The sequence below is a fragment of the Brienomyrus brachyistius genome, chromosome 23 (assembly GCF_023856365.1).
Source record: "Brienomyrus brachyistius isolate T26 chromosome 23, BBRACH_0.4, whole genome shotgun sequence".
Taxonomy (NCBI): Eukaryota; Metazoa; Chordata; class Actinopteri; order Osteoglossiformes; family Mormyridae; genus Brienomyrus; species Brienomyrus brachyistius.
The window spans coordinates 2,085,176-2,104,081 of record NC_064555.1 but is presented as its reverse complement, the minus strand read 5'-3'; the positions used below and the strand labels follow the sequence as shown (position 1 = coordinate 2,104,081).

Here is an 18,906-nt window from a genome sequence, read left to right as displayed (position 1 = left end):
TCCGTAAAACGCTGCGCCCACGCGCTTTCAAAATTCAGCACAGATGCATTTAACAACGATGAGTCGCCGTCCATATGTGTGTTGTACATGTTTGGCAGTATTGTGTTCAGTGAGCAGGATGACGCCTCGACTGTGTATTGCACATATGTAGCAGACTGTAATGAAAGAAGTTTCCTGAAATAGTTTGCGTATGGGGTGGCACGATGGCTCAAAGGGTAGTACTTTTGCCTCCCACCTCCCATAAACACAAGGAAAAGTGGAAACTCGAACCCCCTAAAACAGGGGAGTTTGTTTGTGGAGTTTGCATATTCTCCCCGGTTAAAGCACGTTTTATATATTGTCATTTAATGTGAGCATCTATAGTGTAGCAGTTAAGTGTAAATCAGTTGGTTCAAGTTTTATTGTCATATACTGATAACAATGCAGCATTAGAAATACATTTCCCAGAATGCAATTCAACATACGTTTCAACGTGGTGATGCAAAACGATTCGGAAAGATGAATTTTGGAATGTGGGTCGCAGAGCGAGCGTGCGATTCTGGCATTAAATATTGGCAAAGAAAGCACCGGCAGAAACTATATTCGGGAATGCGCAATTAGTGATAAGGTAATCATTCATCGTTATAACGATTGCGATAGAAGAGTCGTCTACTGGTCTTTAAAAGCTAGAAGCTATCCACCAAACGATTTGTAACCTCGTCGCCTGAGATTAACTGATATAACATTTGTTGTAAATATGGTATATAAGGTAAGACCATTTTAACTTTAATTTTGAGACTAGGCTTTGTTTGGCCATGAGGAATTTGTATTTATTTTGGTTTTATTTCCGCTGCGTGTCTTGCCCGTCGATATAAAAATGGAAGGACGCTTTACAGAACTCCCTGGATGTGTTCCGCATATATCTGGTACAAAATGTATTCGATGAAGTTACTCGGTAGCCGCGTGGACAGCGAATGCGGCTCGAGTTGTAAAAACGTGAAATGGTTCAGGCATTAAGCTTTTTAACGTATCGCTACTAGTATCATTGTTTATTTGGTTTTCAACCGTTTACATGGCTGGGTAATTTTACAGCATGGATTCAGGTTAAGCGTGCGCACCTTTTAAAGGTACAAAAGCAGATGTATCAGACTACATGCTCTTACCCATTGGGCTTTTAGTGCAACGTCACTGAAGTTCATCCAAGTGTCCGTTGTATAAATAACGTGTTTATCTCAACAAGCAAAGAACACACGACACTACTCATTTATTATGCATTATATTTTGCAGCTTGTTTTAAACTTTATGATCAGCTTGAGTGATTTTCTGTGAATTGGGAATTGGAATATCTTCCCATACACGTCACGTATAGTACGAGGTATGTCTGTCCCGTTACTTTTATTGGAATATGATTTTGATGCAGCCGGTGCACGAGGGTAATTCTAATAGGAGAAGTGTGATTTGTGACGTAACATTCACGCGTCCCGCGATGACCTTGAATGATAGAGTGAGATGGTGATCAGAGGTGGTCAGGGTGCAAAATACCACTAGAATTGATCAGAATCTGTAGCATTATATAAATATTTTGCTCTAAAGCCTCCTGGTTGTTCACACGTCTAACTTTGTCTTGCTTGGTTTTAGTGGGGTTGAATGCTCTCCACTTTACCTAATCCGTCCATTTTTTTAAGAACAAACCTTGCTGTGTAGAAGTAGTCACTTGCACTGTTAATGATCTTGGACTGTGACTCCTAGGAGAGATGGGGGCTGGTGGTGACAATGCCAGACATCTTTTCACCTCAAGCACGGCATTGCAGGAGTTTGCTTCGTGAAGTGTTTACACCTTTATAAATATTTCATTAATAGCATAATTTGTCAGCATGTGTCTTACCACGTATTACAAGTGACTGTGAACTGTTTGAGGGGAGAAAGTTTCCACCGGATTATTTCTCTTAAAGCGGATTCGCTGTAGCAATTAGTTTGACCTAATTTGTCGTCCACTGCTTCCAAACGTTAAGTGGTAGTTGTGCTTCATGTGGTTTTGGCACTAGTTATGCTTTAGGGTATTGAAATCCACGATTCAGATGCTTTGCACCTTTGCATGGTGATGCAGTATTTGGGGGTTGATAGAAGCACCTTGTTAAGTGGTCCACTGTTTATCCCCCCCCCCCCACCATGTTTTACAAGTCGTTATGCTCCTCTATCACCTGCACCTGACTCAGCGCGCCACACAGATAAATCTCTGCAGAGCAAGTTTTGCCTGACCGAGAAGCAGCGGCTGAGGTACATCATCAGGCATTTCTGTAATTTATGCCTTAGGCAAGCATTGCGCTGGGAAGGATTCTGAACACCCAGCTGGTTTGCCATGTTGTCCTAAAAAAAGTTTTTAAAAAGTGCAGTGCGTAATAATCCACTATAAGGATCTCTTCTGATTAAAACGAGGTCGGCTGTACTAGGTGTTCCAGTCTGGTCTTGGTCTGGTCTTGGTCTTGCTAATGTCCTCTTGCAGCCCTGTGGCTTGTTTGTATGTGACGAAAGAGAACGATTGAGGTTGTAAGCCAGGCATGATGGGAATGGGCATTCGGTCCTGTTATATATAACCTTTTACATTATTCATGTACAACATTTACCTTTCTGTATATCAGATGGATTTTTATTCAACAGTTAACCCTAATTATTTTGGCCTCAGTCATTCTTAAAGTGTTTTGTCTACAGAGATTAAATTGTCATATCTTACCAAGACCAGTCATGAATGTATCTGTTTGTTTTCGGCTGTTTCTTGTATTCCGAAAGCCCTAAATTACGGGACTATGACTTGCAAATCTATGCCCAGCAAGCAGGAAAGCTACAGTCATTTTTATCTTCTATTGCATAATGGTTTATTTATTTCACAACCCATCGTTGTATCATGGTTTGATGTGTATTCCTGTCCTCGCTTTTGCTTGTTTTAGAACGATGTATCAGCATTTTTAGGGGCAAGATGAAAAAGAGAGGGGAATGTATAGCCACTGGCAGTATGCCATGTATGTCACAAGGGCAGTAACTAAACACACCCTACACAGATATTGGCAGCATGTTCCGTGATAAGTAACAGTCAACAAGGCATAATAATTGCTCTTTGCCTCCAGGATGTTTGGCTAGGAAGTTTTACTTGATTTCTAGAGCTGAAACTCTTCGATGAGACTTGATCTATGCAGGAAAAAAAATCGAACATCTGTGCAACCTTCCAAAGGATGAGTGTGATCTGCACAATGGGCTGAATTCACAAAGGAAAAAGGTGGGCTGCTTTGTTAGAGCTGGACTGCTGTTTAGATGCCGACTTGGGATTTTTGTTTGATCCATAGGGTCGGACTTTGGCGGATTGAGCCGGTTCACGCCGCAGCCGTTCGTCTTTCGGCACGGGGAGCCCCGCACCCCATGGTCGGGCGCCCCACCCTGTGCCGGAACCATGCTGGCTCCGCTGCTGCGCAGGAACGTCTCGCAGAGGCTGAGCGTCGTCCTGTTGGCGTTCGGCTTCGTCTGGGGCCTCATGCTCATGCGCTACACCCTCCAGCAGCCGCGCCACCAGAGCAGCGCCGAGCTGCGGCAACAGATCCTCGACCTCAGCAAGAGATACGTCAAGGTGCTCACCGAGGAGAACCAGAATGTTCCTGGGCCACAGGGAACCTCCATGGCTGGATATGGTAGGCCTGCACCGTTACGGTCTGTAGCTGCCGTGCACGTTCGTTGAAGGAATGCCTCTATTTTTGGTCATAAAAGATCCCTGGGCATTAAGGGCTGAACAAAAAACTATGCAATTTCATTTTTCAATTACAAAGGTTCTTCTGCATTGTATTACATCAGTTGGATCAAAACTAGCGCTCCTACTTTTCCCCCCATAATTCTGCATTCTTTTTTAATGGGTGCTTTTCCACTGCACCAAGTACTTTAGTATTGGTACTTCAAGAAAGTACCAGAGTACTTCAAGGTGTTGCTTTACCATTGGCATAAAAGCTAGAACAGTTATTGTGCTCTAAACTGCCCCTCTGCCACTGATTACTTCCCCTGATGTATTTGCTCTTCTTAAAGGCACTTCGCTTCTCCCACTTAGCTGAAGTGACTGTTCGCTCTAATTACATTTTTCTTGCCTTCATCAGCACCTCATCTCCTAGGCTGGGGGTTCTATTGGGGTTGTGTGTGTGTGTGTGTGTGTGTGTGTGTGTGTGTGTGTGTGTGTTCCCCCCATGTTAACATGGGTCTGGGTCTCCCCTGTGTCACCCTGATTTCCAAAGACATGCAGTTGGCCAAAGTAGCATAATTATGAGAGAGTATGCCCTTGGATGAACTAGTACCCCATCCAGTTTGTCCCCAGCCTGAAATCCTGCGCTTCCCGGGGTAGGCTTCAGGCTCACTTTGACCCTGTACTAGAAAATTAATGGATAGATAAACTATTTTCTTGCCTTTTTCATTTTATTTTTTTTGAAAACCCAATTTTGAAAGTGTAGGCCACACTTTATTAAGCCCTATTTTCCCCCCCAATAACAGGTTTTTATTTAAAGCTATGCTCACGTTTTTATTTTTATTTTTTTTCAGCTGACCTGAAACGGACCATTGCCGTTCTGTTGGATGACATCCTGCAGCGACTGGTCAAACTGGAGGGCAAAGTGGACACGGTGATGAACGGCTCGCTGACGAACAGCACTCACAGTGCCGGCGGGCTTCCTGTTCCCGCCCCTGCCACCTCCCACAGACTCACAAGACAGGAGATGCCCCCCGTGCGCCCGGAATCAGCCGACAAGCCAGGCCAAGGGAGATAGCCTGCTTGCTCCGATTGGCTATCGCTTCATTTCCAAGGCTCCTGATTGGCTGAATTATGTGATTGGCATTTTTTTTCACAGAATTAATAGACATTGTTTTGCTCCAGCGTAACATGTGACTTTTCACGATGCGTTGAAAGCACCTTTGTGCCCTTACAATAGAAGCACATACATAATCGCCAGTAACTGCACTTCGTTGCAGCCACGCTGTTTCGCAGTCAGACCGCCGAATGCTCCAGATAACTATACTCCTCGTGTAAATACGTTGGCTGCACTTGTGGCATCTTTCTAAGTACCTTGCAATTGACTGCAGCCTGTTGAAACGCTTGTCTTTCAGCAGCTGGGTGATCATGAAGGCAACTGTAGTCGTGTTATAGTCGTAAATTATAGTCTTTCTTAAATTATGAATGATATCCAAAGAATTTAATTTGCACTGTATGCAGAGGAGCAATACGAGCGTTTCTTAGGTTTATCCGTGATAAACGTCGTAAAAAGTAGAATGTACATTTTATCAACTTGTATATGACATAATTTATCCTTAGAGGGGTTGATCTCCACTTGCAAACCAACGCTATTTAAGACAACTTGCTTAGTGTGTGAAATCAGAAATGGTAAACATTGAAGCCTTGTGTTAAGACGTATTATAATTATGATTTTTTTTTTAAAGCCGTCTTCTCACTGTTAGACACTAAGTATTGCAGTGGGTTCACAGAAACGAGCTTTATGCAGTGTTTTTTTAAATAAGCATGTGATTATTCACCATTATCCAGAAATACAAAACTTCATAGAGAATAATACTGCCTTTATACAGTTGAGTTTTGCCAGTGTACATATCAGGCCAATAATTAAAGGTTGTTCTCAGGAAAAAAAAAAAGTAATTAAGTGGAGGGGAAATAAATTATCAAACCACACATATATCAAGCCATTGATAAGTAGCTGCTTTCTTGAATTAATATCTACGTAGAGCTAACATTATATAGAATCTAATGATATGGGTTCTGTACAATTGTATTATGTTTTATAGACAACACTAGATGCCAATGAATAAGATGTATTTAGCCAGTAACAGTTGTCTGTATCCATGATTTCAGTCTAGTTTGACCTCCAATGGCTTAAAAAAAACGACTGCTTCAGGCCACCATATTCATTCATGTTTATCATAATATTCCATTATACATGTGCTAATCACTGTTTGGTCACTTGCTGTGTTTTCATGTACGAACTTTCAATATATCTGTTTGGCAGTTTCTGTTAAGTTGTCTCTTTGGATCATTAAAGCTATTTTAATCATTTCTAATTGTTGTTTTGGCGTTTTCAGGTATACTAAGATTTTATTTCCCCCCCCCCTGCATTCTTGCAAATCTTTTTTGAAAGGATTTGCATTGGCAAACAATCCTCTCAGAAATCTGCATCTTTTGCTAAGCCATTCGCAGTGTATCTGAACAGGCGACTTCATTTTTGCTAATTGCTCCTCCAGTTTGGGTTGCAGTGACCTGAAGGCACCAGGAAGCATTTGACATGTTCAGATCTGCAGCCAGGTTCGAATCCACCGGCCTCGAGGTACGAGGTGCCGTCACCTAGCAACCCAGCATGCTGACACAGTGAAGATCTGACATAGAAAAGTTTTTCAAAATTGCTAATCGAATGGATGCCTGTTAGAAATAAACTGCAGTGACTTCGCTTCAGCTGCCCTATGTTTTGGCCAAACGCGCTGAAAATTTGCCACTATACACCTGTGGTGGAATGCAGTGGTTTCCCTGTTTTCTGGGGCCTCTTCCCCATAACTGCAATCGCATTGTTCTGTCTCATTCTCCCCAGCCCCACCCACGCACGCTGCGTCATACTGGCATCCACCAAGGTTCCCCTGGCTTCGAGATCTAGTACGTTGTTTTGAACCTTCTGTGATCTGGATTTCGACCTGTCAATCTCAATTAATGCTGCAGTAAGAATATCTGGGGGTCACATCCCCACCACTTCTGGCCCGTGTCAAAGGTGAAACGGACCCCACCCAGCTTCACACAAAGTACTTTTTCACATCCTGTCTACATTAAAGGGGGACATTCCCAGCCCCCAGTTACCCTTTATTCATGATGGTCCCACACCCTGCTTTCATATTTTTATATTCTAACATGATTCTGGCTCGGACTTCACCTGAAACTTATTTGAGCCACAGAATAAGTGCTGAAATCCAGTCAGCCGCTATCTCACCTTGTCGCTGTTTATATATAGTGCTTATACAAGTAATGCGATCACCGAAAACACTTCCAGAAGTCAACATTTTCCAGAAGGGCACCTCATCGAGTTTTGTTTGTGGGAGAAATGAGATGAGTCCTTCATTGATCCCTGAAGGGAAATTAGGATTTTACAGCAGCTCCGAATCTGATGGCAAAAACAGAGGCCGATATGGGTGGGGGGGGCAGAACAAATAAGAACATAAAGGTACAAGAAATAAAGTAATATGTATCAACATGAATAAATAATTGTAGACATTAAAAATAGAATCTACAGCATCCTCAGGAAATCCAATAGGCTCTATCGCTTCTAGTTCAGAGTGTCTGTGTGCTGCATATCCCAGTGTGTCACCAACTTGTACCGCTAGATCAGTACCATCTTCATTTTCTCACCCTGAATGGTAACGAAAAGCCCACCACCATCTCCTTGGTCTTACTGATGCTGAGCTAAAGATTGTTCAGCTGACACTGCGAAGCTGGTCACAACACCGATACACTCCACAGCGGCGGATTTGCCTGAGAGCTTCTGCAGATGAGATGTCGGAGGTGCAGAATATGAACAGGAATGGGGCAAGGACAGTCCCCTGTGGAGCCCCCGTGCTGCTCACAAACTGTTCATACACAGTTTTGGTGTCATGCATAATGTGGCCTGCAGGTCAAGTAGTCAACAATCCAGGATACCAGGGAGGTGTCCACCTGTGCTGCCCTTAGCATTTCCCTCAGTGGTAAGGAACTGAATGGTATTAAATATAGAACATAACTCTTACAGTGGTTTCTGGTCTCTGCAGGTGAGAGAAAGCTCTGTACTTCAGATAGATGACCATGTCCTACAATCCAATGTGTAACCAACATGCCAAATACAGGGGTCCAGTACTGGGTTAATGAGAGTCTTGAAGTAAAGCGGGGTATTTCTATATATGAAACATTACTGACTCATAATGGGTAAAATGCAAGGTGAATAATGTAGAACTGAAACTGGATATTGGGACTCACTGGAAAAAAGATACAAAACGGCTAGTTGGTAGCTGGTCAAGTAGGTCTCAAACAACTAAAGATTCACTGTTTTTACCACCAACTAAGTCAGTTATAGGTCAAGAGAACTTCACGAATATTATGTTCTACATGGCCCAAAGATTTTTATACAGCCATTAAAAACAGCAAAAACGGTACACCACAACATCTCCACCATTTTTAGCTCCATACTTAAATTAAAGTGCGCAAAGTATCACGGGAAGAAGACAGTGGGCGGTTCCTCGTCGACGTCATCCGGTCCCAGTCGCTCCGCAGTCGTTGAACAAAAAGCAACGCAGAGGCGGCGCCATTTTCTCTAGAGCCCGTCGTTGTCGATTAGCTATAGTGGAGCCAATCTGACGATAAGCGACGCTTTGTTATATTTGGTCGTTTGTCGGCTTTTTAGCGCTATTTCGCACTTGTTAAAATGAGTGACATTGAGGATGGAAACTTTGGAGGACGAGTAAGTATTTTTATCATAGTTCGCTGAAGGGATACTATTTCCTTTCTTTCCTGGGTCTCTCTTTCTCTGTAGCTAGATGGCTAGATCGATATGACTGGCAAACGGCACAAACGTAAAAGCTACAGTTGTTACGTATGTTAAAAAAAACCACTAAGCCGTTAATTGTAAGTTATATCCTTGTCACGTTATTGAAATGTGTAAGCGTTTAGTGAGTTAGGTACAGTTCCCCCTTTTTGTGTCTCTGCGAGGTTAGTTCAGCTAGGCCACACTACGCCAAATGAACACTTTAGGCCAGCATAAAACAAAAAGGGTAATTTTATACGCTGCTGATACTTTTCCCATAACTGAATCTCCCAACTGGTTATTGCCTTTTAACCAGTTAACACTGGTATGTAAACAATTATCTGGACCACTCGAATTGTGCTACGGAACTAGCTACTGCCCGTAATGCACATCCGTGTTGACTAGCGGCTAAAATCACCAAATGTAAATTGAAGCAGTTTATTTTTAACTTTTACTACTGTATGATTCTATTAGTGACCAGGCTAGATCGTATAAGCCGTGAATGTTTAGGTGTTTGAGCGCTAGTTGGCTAGCTACCAACTAGCTAATGTTTTGCGTCATTTTTTTCCAGTGAGTCTTCGTATCCAATTTCATTACCATATACAACAGGCTGGTAACGTCTCTGTGTGGCCCTAAATGCTTTTTATAGCAGTGAAACCAAGTTATCAGGATATTTTGTCTGCCTGAGAACGGTTCTCTTCCCCCCTTATTGCTAAATACCGGTTTTTCTGATCTCATTCACCGGCCTGGTCTTCTTTTCCTGATCAGACGTGTTAAAACGTGTGTTTGGTATCTGGTGGTGCATTCATACGTATATACTCGTAGGGAACCTAAGTGTTTTCTTACTTTTGTTCACTTGCTTTGATCGTAGATATTTGTAGATGTTTTGTGTAGCTAAGGATGCACGCGCATCTGAGAAGTAGTTGGCTCATTTTTTTTGTCTCATGTAGATGATAAACAGGCTTTTCCCTTTTAAACCCCATGTTCTTAATTGTACTGAATGTTCTTTTTTCATAAAGGTTATTGATCGTGAAGGATTTGAAGAGTTTTATCCAAGAATGTGGAAGAATGTCCAAGATAAAAGAAGGCTTATGAAAACGTGTACAGATCAGAAAATAAAATGGGAAGGGAAAAATGAACTGAAGATTGGTTCAGATAGAAGCACTTGCGTTATGTCATGTCTAAAATGAAAATGATTTCAATTTGGGGAAGAATACCCGGATTGAGAAAATGAAAAACTGAAAAAACGAAGAACGAAGAATAGAAAAAAAGCCTGAGCGAAGTAGCGTAAACAGAAACTGGAGGGATGAATGTGTCCTAGGTTAAGTAAATGTATGGTTTATGTTCCAAGTGTCTATGCTGCCATTTGTAGTCTAAAAATGCATGATGATTGGGGGTCCATGCACCAGCGGTGCTGGACCCCCATTGTTTTTGTAGTATATTATTGGTGACGCGGTGGAAACAGGATATGTATTACAGGGGATTGTTGTTGTTAATAACATTCTCTTAAAGTAGATGCCCTTTCTGATTTTCATTTGTGCTAATTGAGATGGTTGTAATCTAACCCTTTCCTCAACAGTACATGCAGTGCCATGATTTGTGTTTGACGGCCGCTGCCATGACTTGTTCCATTTTAACGTGCCGCTGTGATATTAGGAGTCCCGCTCTCCGTCCAAATCGGACCGCGGCAGCCCGGTTCATGTTAAGTCGGAGAGCAGGTCGGCCTCACACAGCCCGTCGCAGGCGTCCAAGAGGTCGGAGTCCAGGTCCCGGTCTCGTTCCAAGTCCAGGTGAGTGATGGGCGGGTCTGCAGCTGCTGGGCTGATGTCCGTCGATACACAAAGCGGAAATCCTTAAAATCGGCTTGAGTCCCATCATGATATATATATTTTTTTCTTGCACATAAAGACTTTCACTTCGTGTAAGATTTCCCGGTTTTTTTCTTCCTTTTTCCCATTCCCAATCCTCAGGTCTTACTCGCGGAGACACTCCAACCGGCGCTACAGTCGTTCTCGCTCTCACTCCCACCGCAAGAAGTCCTGCTCGCGCTCCTACAGCCCGGACTACCGGCGGAGGAGGAGTCAGAGCACGTCACCCATGTCCAACCGGCGTAGGCACACAGGCAGCAGGGTCAGTGTCGCGCTCTTACGCCTGCGGGGTGCTTGGTGTCGGGCTGTTACAGCTGTGCTTGCAGGCGTTATAGTCATTTGGCCTTGGTGGTGTGAAGTTTAACATTTTCCAATGTTTCATAGGCTTGGAAAAAAAAACACTTTTAATTACTGTGAATGCCATTATACTGCAGCAACCTTTATTTGAACCACCTGTTTTTTTGGCCAGGTGTAAAATTTGGGTTTCAGTGGTTCTGCTAAATACAGAACACCAGCCTGGGTCTAGTAATGTCTCACCGCTTACGTTTAATGCTGTGAGTCTTGTGTAGCTCTTTCTGGCATTGTTTTACTCTCTTTGTATGTCTGAACACAGGTGCAGCAGTCTCTGCTCATGTTTTTCATTCCCAATCTGTGGGAGCAACAGAACCTGAATTTTAATAACCCCTTTTTAACAACCCCCCCCCCTCTTGTTACATCAACAGACCAGATTCAGCAATGACTTCAAAAGCGAAACGTACAGTCATAGTGATGCCAGGGTATGTGAACGTCCTTCCACCTTCTGGGGCCTTGTGTGAGGCCGCGCGCCCAGACGATTTGCGGCATTTTTAAGGGAAATCAGTGGGTTGTGTGCTGAGACCGACAGACGTGCCTCGGATTTGGGGGTGATCATTATTGCTGGTGTGTGGCTGCTATAATGTTTGAGCTCCGATTTAAAAAGGGGTTATTAAAACTGTCAAACAGTTACCCACAGATATTTATTATATTGCTTTTTTGCTTGGCATGGGGTTCATATTTGTACCATTTAAGGGGAATATTTGACGTTTGGGGATGTTAAACTAATATTTCTTAAAGAATGATGAGGAATAACCGCAAGGAAATGTTTCCTGTGAAGTTGATAGAAACATAATTATAGATGAATCCACACATTTTCTGGGTCCTGTAATGTACTCTCCTGTGCCAAATGTAAATGCAGAATTTTTTGCTAAGCTTTTTTGTTAAAATGGGGAGAAAATGTCTTTGGGCCTAGATGCAGGTACATAAGTATTGACTGTCGTCACCAGATATCTTTATGTTGGTTTGATTTGTTTTGCTAAGGATGGGGTGGAATTGTGTTGGTTTATTTCTGTTTGTGCACATTTTTTATTATTAATTCTTTGATAGCTGGTTACAGGCTCTAAGGGCTCTGGCTCGTTTTCTGTGTGTCCGGGGATGTGAAATGGGGGGAAATTTGGTGATTTGGAAGCTTTTAAATGTAAACAGTGGTAGGGGGGATGGGGCTTAGTCGCACGTTGTTGTTACTGCTGCTTCACAGCCATACCGCCTGTATTCCGTGTACCTTGTGCCTGCCCCTAACAGTTCTTATCAGGATCAGTTGTCTTCATAGGTCTCCCTCCCTAGATGTTGAGCTCTGTCCACCTTGTCCCCCTGGTTCCCTCCTTACCACAGGCCAATCCAGACCCCAATACCTGCCTCGGAGTGTTTGGGCTGAGCCTGTACACCACAGAGCGTGACCTACGTGAGGTGTTTTCCCGCTATGGACCCCTAGCTGGTGTCAACGTGGTGTATGACCAACGCACGGGCCGCTCCCGGGGCTTCGCCTTCGTCTACTTCGAGCGGATCGACGATGCAAAGGAGGTGCGGTCAATCTCGCCCTGTGAACTTACCGATGACCTGACATTTTTGCTATATTTCAGAAAGTATTTCTGTGATAGAAAGTTGACTTGTTCTGTTATCTGTATAGAACCTCCGCATAATTCGGCGTAGAGCTCTTTTATGAGGTCTGTCTTGTGTCTACTTTATAGCGACTCCTTGGTTGCATGAAACAGACACACACACACACATACAATGTTAGAAGTCAAACAGAGACCCTTTAATGTTTAAATGATTATGGGTTACTTATGCTAAGGTGTAAAGTGGATTGGAATTGTTAGTCGTTCATTGATAGGCCTCCCTCTTCTGTTTGCTGGTGTTATTGAAAAGCTGATTGGCTGAACTCTGCATGGCAGGCAATGGAGCGAGCAAATGGCATGGAACTAGATGGGAGACGCATCAGAGTGGATTATTCCATCACCAAGCGGCCTCACACCCCCACACCAGGCATTTACATGGGACGGCCCACACAGTGAGTTCAGGAAGAGCTGCTGCTTGTGTTTTAGTTCACTCTGTTGTGACTGAATGGTGCAAGCTTAATGTAGTTGGGATTTCATGTGTTACAAAGAGTTCCTATCTCCTGACTGAATTAAGTGTTTACGCATGCTGAGTGTGGGTTATTTGGGGAATATGGTCCCTGATAGATGGCGCTTTGCATCGGTGGTGTCTGATTCTCTCCCACAGCAGCAGTGGCGGGAGCGGCAGCGGTGGCGGCGGCGGCGGCCGGAGACGCGATTCGTATTATGACCGTGGATACGATCGCTATGAGAGATACGAGGAGTATGACTACAGATACAGGTGAATACATGCAGCGAAACGTTCGGTCTCGGCAGAGCAGCTCGTGTGTATGTTGTATGAGAGCCTAAGTTCTGGGGTGAACCGCGTTGATTGTTGTGCACAGGGGGTGACTAGCATCACGTTTGTATATTTTTGATATCCTGTTATGTGTTAATTTTACCCGAGTAGTTCAGAGTATTTGTTATCTCCTGGTACCCAAGTATTTTCCCAGTCCTGACTGTCCGTATCTGCAGCCGCAGGCGGTCTCCATCCCCGTACTACAGCAGATACCGGTCTCGCTCCAGGTCACGATCGTACAGCCCCCGTAAGTACGCTAATGGAGGCGTCCCATTTAAAAATAAGCCAATGTGATTTTAACTGGGTCCATCTTAAATTGCATTATGACCCTCCCTTAACATAAAATAATCTGTTATTGAAGAGATGCTTCATGCATGTGGTTTACTGGGCATTTGTGGTGCTACTAGACCAGTATTTGTAGATCCCTAATTATACTGTGGTAATCGCTGATATTTTTGTTGCCTGTAAATTAAGCAGTATGAGCTTGATGGTCGTTTATAAAACACATTACCACACCATAGAGGCTGCGCTTTGATGTAAGATTTTATGAAACTTTCCCTGAAACATCCTCTTTTTTTCCCCCCAGGACGATACTAAAAAGCTCGGACCTCAAGGATCTCTTGTACTCATGTTTGATCTTTAATGAAACCACCACTTTAAGGCATTGCAATATTTACTTAAAATCTAAGCTGGGTAACATTTAAGCTCTTTTCAGTGGGATTATCCAGTTGGGTGAGGTGTTTACGTCTTTTTAGAGATCTTAATTTCTACACTTTTCTGTGCATCTGTGTATAGCATTGAAGTCTTGCTGAACAAAACAGTCTGTTTTTTAAAGCTTAAAAATGGTACCGTGGCTGGCATTTTGTTAGGGCATCTCCCCCCAATTCCTAACAATGTTTAAAATGATTTATTATACAAAATGTGAAACTTGTTTGCTTAAGTTAAAGGTTGATTTCTGTCATTTGGATTTTTTTTTATTTTGGATGTATTTCTTTTTAACGAAATAAACAGTTCATATTTCGGTCTCATGTTCTGGGTCTGTTGGCAGTCAGACGTCCTGTTTTCTCTCAATGCGGTACAAGACTACGATACCTGCATTTAAGCCGGAGTAGATTGAGTAAGATGGGTTTTTGTTTTAAACTAGACATCTGTGGTGATCCTGGTAGACCTTAGAAATGTAATTGGTTGAAATATGGAAATGATAGATTAATGTGATAAACCCTGGTGTCTTTAAAACTAGTGCAAAAGTTACACATTTATGTACATTTCAAACTTAATTTAGCAGATGCGAAATGTCCAAAGCGATGCACAACTGAGGCAAATAGCACACGACTACCCCCTAATAATTCAAGTCAAGTATTGGCAAAGGAATTTCCTAACGGGGGGAAATCGGTGAAATGATTTTCAATCCCATTTAGTCTGAACAAATTTGGCGCTGAACAATGTTAATTTTGCAAATATGCAACAGTTTACTGCTGTGTGGGACACCTATTTCCCCATTGGTTAACCGGGGGATTATGTCCCACCAATCATCTTCCCTGCAATTTGTGTCAAGCTCTACTAGGACAGTAGTAAAAAAAAACCAACACATTCATATGCAGGAAGTGGTGGGCAGGAAGTAGTCAGGCACTGTACATGTGACTGCAAATCATTCACGCAGAAACTCACTGTGGGTATAAGGCAGAAGTCAAAAGTGACATCGCTCTGTAAGGTGTTGGGCGTGGCTACTTCAGAAGCGGAGATTACCTCAACATGGAGACATCCGCGGCACGGGCATCTCCGGGGTTACTGGAAAATATCAGGCTGACTTTTTGACGGCTGAGTCACCAGTAACAATCACTGGCTCGTGCTGGTCAGCTGGCTGTGGTGCAAACGTTCAAGCTGTCGATACTGTCAAAAATAGTTGGGGCAAGAAGCATTTTCTCCTTTGCAGTCAACCTAATGCTAAGGGACGAGGAACGTGGGATCTGAGAGACGCATTTAACCACACCTGCTCAACAGACATGGGGATGCAAAATCTGGCTGGTAATGGCTGTAGCTGAAGTGGAGAACTGCCAAAAATTAAATGGCAGACTAGGTCATATGGTAGTAAGGGATGCCATGCTGGCCCAGGAGATGTGAGTTGCTCTGTGCTCCATTATATATTAAACATGCCATAATGATAGTTTCACATTTATTCAAGTATTTTGAACAATAGTTTTGGGCAATAATCAAAATCACTGGCCACTCAGAGGGGAGGATTCTCTACTAATTCAGATATTTTCTGAGGCAGAGAGGAAACTTGTAGGATTTTAAAGCAACTTTAAACTCAGATTTTGACAGCTTAACGTAAATGAGCAGACTAGAGGGGCTGTACCATGTTTGTGGTTAGGGAGAGTAAGCGGCAGGATCAGTATGGAAAGATTTATCAACTTGTCAGTTCAAAAGGTTACAGTGTGTATTGTCCTATAAGCCTCAGAAACACATACAGTAAGTTAATGTTGTTGAAGGTCCTTGCCTAGTTGACGTTACTTCTGCTTAGAATCTCCACTTCGGAAACAGCTCCACCTGAACTATGGTATTTTCGTTTAACTTCAAGCACCATTATGGTAGTACGAGATCAATGCTGAAAATCCTTTATACAATTCAGAAGATCTTTTCCTTTCCTGCCTTTTCATAATATGCCGATACAGAAATTAATCTTATAATCCAATTTCAAATAAGTACTTCATCAAAAAGGGCATTTTTTGCACAATCGATCCAGAAAGCATTTGCTTGAGTTACCACAAATGAACTCTAAAATTGTCTAGTAAAAACGAATTCATTTGTTTCACCTTCAGTTCTGAGACAGTTTTATTATATATAAGGAATCTGAACAAAAACCATTGTGGTAAACTTCACTGCTGAAAATATAATGTTGAAATTCACTGTAATACACTTAAAAAAATGATTCTGTTTCCTGAGCACATTTAAGTTCACATATGACAGTCTGTGCTATATCCAATAGTACTGACTGTGGAATTACCTAAATTAATGTGTGTTCTATATGACAATTAAATTTGAATATTAAGATAAATGGTTCTTTGTTGAGCTGCGTCCGGTAAATGACCCATGTACCCAGGATGAAGTTTTAGAAACACAATTAAAATGACATTGTTCAAAGCTAGTATATTATGTCCTATTCAAAAAATAAAAACTCTCTGTTCTTTTCCCAGCAAGCCCACCTTACCTCTTATCAGTGTGTTTGATGGACTTCTGGGTCTCCAGCATTGATCAACCAAGTTGTCAAGCTGCAATGTCACTAAGCAGCAACCACTCAAGGGTGAGCTGCCCAAAAGGATGTTTCTAACTACATTAGCAACTTCACAGCTGGATCCATGCAACCGAATGGGTCCAACCATGTAAGCTACTAATGAGAGCTTTTGGGAAACACACCCCATGTTTATAACGTCTCACCTGGGTTAAAGTGGACAGCTTGACATGCATTAGTAGCAAGGCTATGGGATTCACCTGTGCTACAGCATGAATGTGTATATATAATAGAACACAACGGTGTAGGCCAGATGCAGGTGCTAATCCCTGTACTCGGTTCAGATGCCTCCTCAGTGGACACTGAGCGTTTATGTACACACACACACACAAAGGTTTTTTTTAATGAAATTGTTTATTTTACGATTCAGACTTCCCGGGATCCGATATACACCGTGTCCCACTTGTGGTATTTCAACATCTGCTGTCACATACCAATCCATGACTTGTCAAACTAATTAAACTAATTTCATAAGTTATCATTGTTTGTTCCTTTGCGAAAAATACAAATGTATCTCATTCTTGAGAACTTGGTGATTCTGATTTTTTTTTTATTTTTTTTTAAAGGTATTTGTGTACAGAAAGCAGAATGTACATATTGTGCTATGGTTGTTTTACATTTGACATCTCGGTAATGCTATATCAGTAACAGCTAAATGCAAGGAATCAAACATAATTCCATTATTTACTTATTAAGTCTATCCACAGCCCGTTAAGTGAACAGTTATGGAAAGTTACGTGGAATTTTATATTTAGATTTTTTTAAAACAAAATCATGATTCTCAGCAGTACAGTAAACAGCAGAACTGGCGATTTACCCAAACAACATCTAAGCATGTTATATTTAAAGTACTATTAAGGCAGAAAACTGTAGGCCAACAGGGCTTGGTTTCCATTTTATAATTTAAATGCAATTGTATTATAAATATAAACAACGTTATATTGTCGTATAGTATTGTATGTTATTTATGTTATATTAATTTCTGGATCAAAACGTTAAATTACGTACGAATAGGATTAGAATGTGGCAAAAAAAATTACAAATACTGCTGTGTAAAAACTATACGTTTAATTCTAATATCTCGCCAGCGTACTTGTTTAATAACTTTATACTTTACAACGAGCTGTATTTAAAATGCTACAAAAATATAAATTAACAGCTACTAATTACGACTTAGAAAAACATCATTGAAGCACAAGTTTGCTTGTTGTTTGAAGAAAAATGTTACACTATTAAATACAACTTTACATTTCCTTACCCAAAGCAATGTGACCAAAACAATTATTTTACACTTCCAGGAACCGCCATTTTCTGTTCAAAAAGCATGGCCTGGTATAATTACTGTTTTGTGCACTAATAAATTGTACTGAGAGAAAAACAAACATTTTAGTACTTAAAATCATTATATATTGGACCTACAGCATAAGAATCTTCCTGCTGGAAATTATTACTTCAAATAGCAGTTTTAAAATACATTCAGACACAGGAAAAAATGCCTCCTACAACGATTCTTTGTCTAATACATAACAACTAAAACATAATCTATGTTCAGATTTAATCCTGTTTATTACACATTTCCGTAATGAGCACATTCGCAGCCTGGTATACTTTTCCCGGCACATTAAGCATTAATCGTTTTACCCAAGTTTTTGCAAAAAAGAAAATACACAAATTATAGTATGTGAAGAGAAGTATCCTTCTACGAAAAGTACGAAATAACAAAATCTGAATCATGTAATGTGCAAGTATAAGACATCCGCCATTTCTGCAGGGAAAACACCCCATAAAGTCTGTATCCTACAAATTTGTTTGTCAAGTGGAAAACTTTAGAGGAAAGGGACCAGAGAGAAAACGGAAACATTCATTTTCCATGTAGAACCGTTTAAAACACACCAATAGAAAATATTAACTTGGATGATTAGTTTGAAAGGTTTACCTTAACAGCCCAATAAATGCATATGATTGATCGGTTTCGTACAACTGCAAAGAACCGAATCCACAGCAAGTTGTTTTTAGCGTTTTATTAGCTTCAACATGGCGTTCAGCTAACTCAGAAAGATCCATACATTGAAACATACACATTGGCTGGATTCGTTGTCTAAACATATAGATACGGAACAATCGGTTACAAAAACTTCACAGATTGGATAGTTTATCTAGTGTAATTCGCGTTAATTTCGAAAATTTTACGTCGGAAAAATAAAAATATATACTATTTAGATGTCAGCGGCATGAGACTTTTCTTTCTTAGCTGAAATCCTACGATTAGACGTACAATTATGCAATTATCTCAGCGCATGCGATTTTAGTTTTCCGTGTCTTTACGGAGGCGCAAGGAAGTGAAGGTTAGACACTCGAGAAAATACTCGGTTTTCTTACTCTATACGTTATACACCATACAGCCTAACAAATATGGAAGTCCTTTCTCTCGAATATGCATGGGAGGGGGGTCCTCCTGGGCTAACAA

At 41.6% G+C, this 18,906-nt stretch overlaps 2 protein-coding genes across 8 annotated transcripts; both read left to right on the top strand.

The window, feature by feature from the left end:
- Positions 1-376: 376 nt before the first annotated feature.
- Positions 377-6,061, top strand: ccdc126 (coiled-coil domain containing 126). 6 transcript variants are annotated; one of them, XM_048994134.1, is made up of 5 exons: positions 377-607; positions 1,267-1,354; positions 2,161-2,256; positions 3,318-3,656; positions 4,546-6,061. In XM_048994134.1, exons 4-5 carry the CDS (start codon positions 3,422-3,424, stop codon positions 4,767-4,769), a joined length of 459 nt encoding a protein of 152 aa, XP_048850091.1. In that variant the 5' UTR covers positions 377-607; positions 1,267-1,354; positions 2,161-2,256; positions 3,318-3,421; the 3' UTR covers positions 4,770-6,061. The 6 variants fall into 6 exon arrangements, with proteins under 6 accessions (XP_048850091.1, XP_048850087.1, XP_048850090.1 ...); XM_048994130.1 differs by having other exon boundaries at positions 377-748; XM_048994133.1 differs by lacking the exon at positions 2,161-2,256 and having other exon boundaries at positions 378-607.
- Positions 6,062-8,279: 2,218 nt separating this feature from the next.
- tra2a (transformer 2 alpha homolog) lies at positions 8,280-14,178 on the top strand. Of its 2 annotated transcripts, none has more exons than XM_048993223.1 (9): positions 8,280-8,474; positions 10,194-10,327; positions 10,508-10,667; positions 11,128-11,181; positions 12,092-12,280; positions 12,652-12,767; positions 12,983-13,093; positions 13,327-13,397; positions 13,737-14,178. In XM_048993223.1, exons 1-9 carry the CDS (start codon positions 8,439-8,441, stop codon positions 13,745-13,747), a joined length of 882 nt encoding a protein of 293 aa, XP_048849180.1. In that variant the 5' UTR covers positions 8,280-8,438; the 3' UTR covers positions 13,748-14,178. The 2 variants fall into 2 exon arrangements, with proteins under 2 accessions (XP_048849180.1, XP_048849179.1); XM_048993222.1 differs by having other exon boundaries at positions 8,281-8,474; positions 12,980-13,093.
- The last annotated feature ends 4,728 nt before the right edge of the window (positions 14,179-18,906 follow it).

Coding starts and splice junctions, on each gene's coding strand:
- ccdc126 (XM_048994134.1), top strand. CDS start 3,422: ATGCTGGCTCCGCTGCTGCGCAGGAACGTCTCGCAGAGGCTGAGCGTC. Junction 3,657..4,545: donor AACCTCCATGGCTGGATATG/GTAGGCCTGCAC, acceptor ATTTTTTTTCAG/CTGACCTGAAACGGACCATT.
- tra2a (XM_048993222.1), top strand. CDS start 8,439: ATGAGTGACATTGAGGATGGAAACTTTGGAGGACGA. Junction 8,475..10,193: donor ATGGAAACTTTGGAGGACGA/GTAAGTATTTTT, acceptor CTGTGATATTAG/GAGTCCCGCTCTCCGTCCAA. Junction 12,768..12,979: donor TACATGGGACGGCCCACACA/GTGAGTTCAGGA, acceptor TCTCTCCCACAG/CAGCAGTGGCGGGAGCGGCA.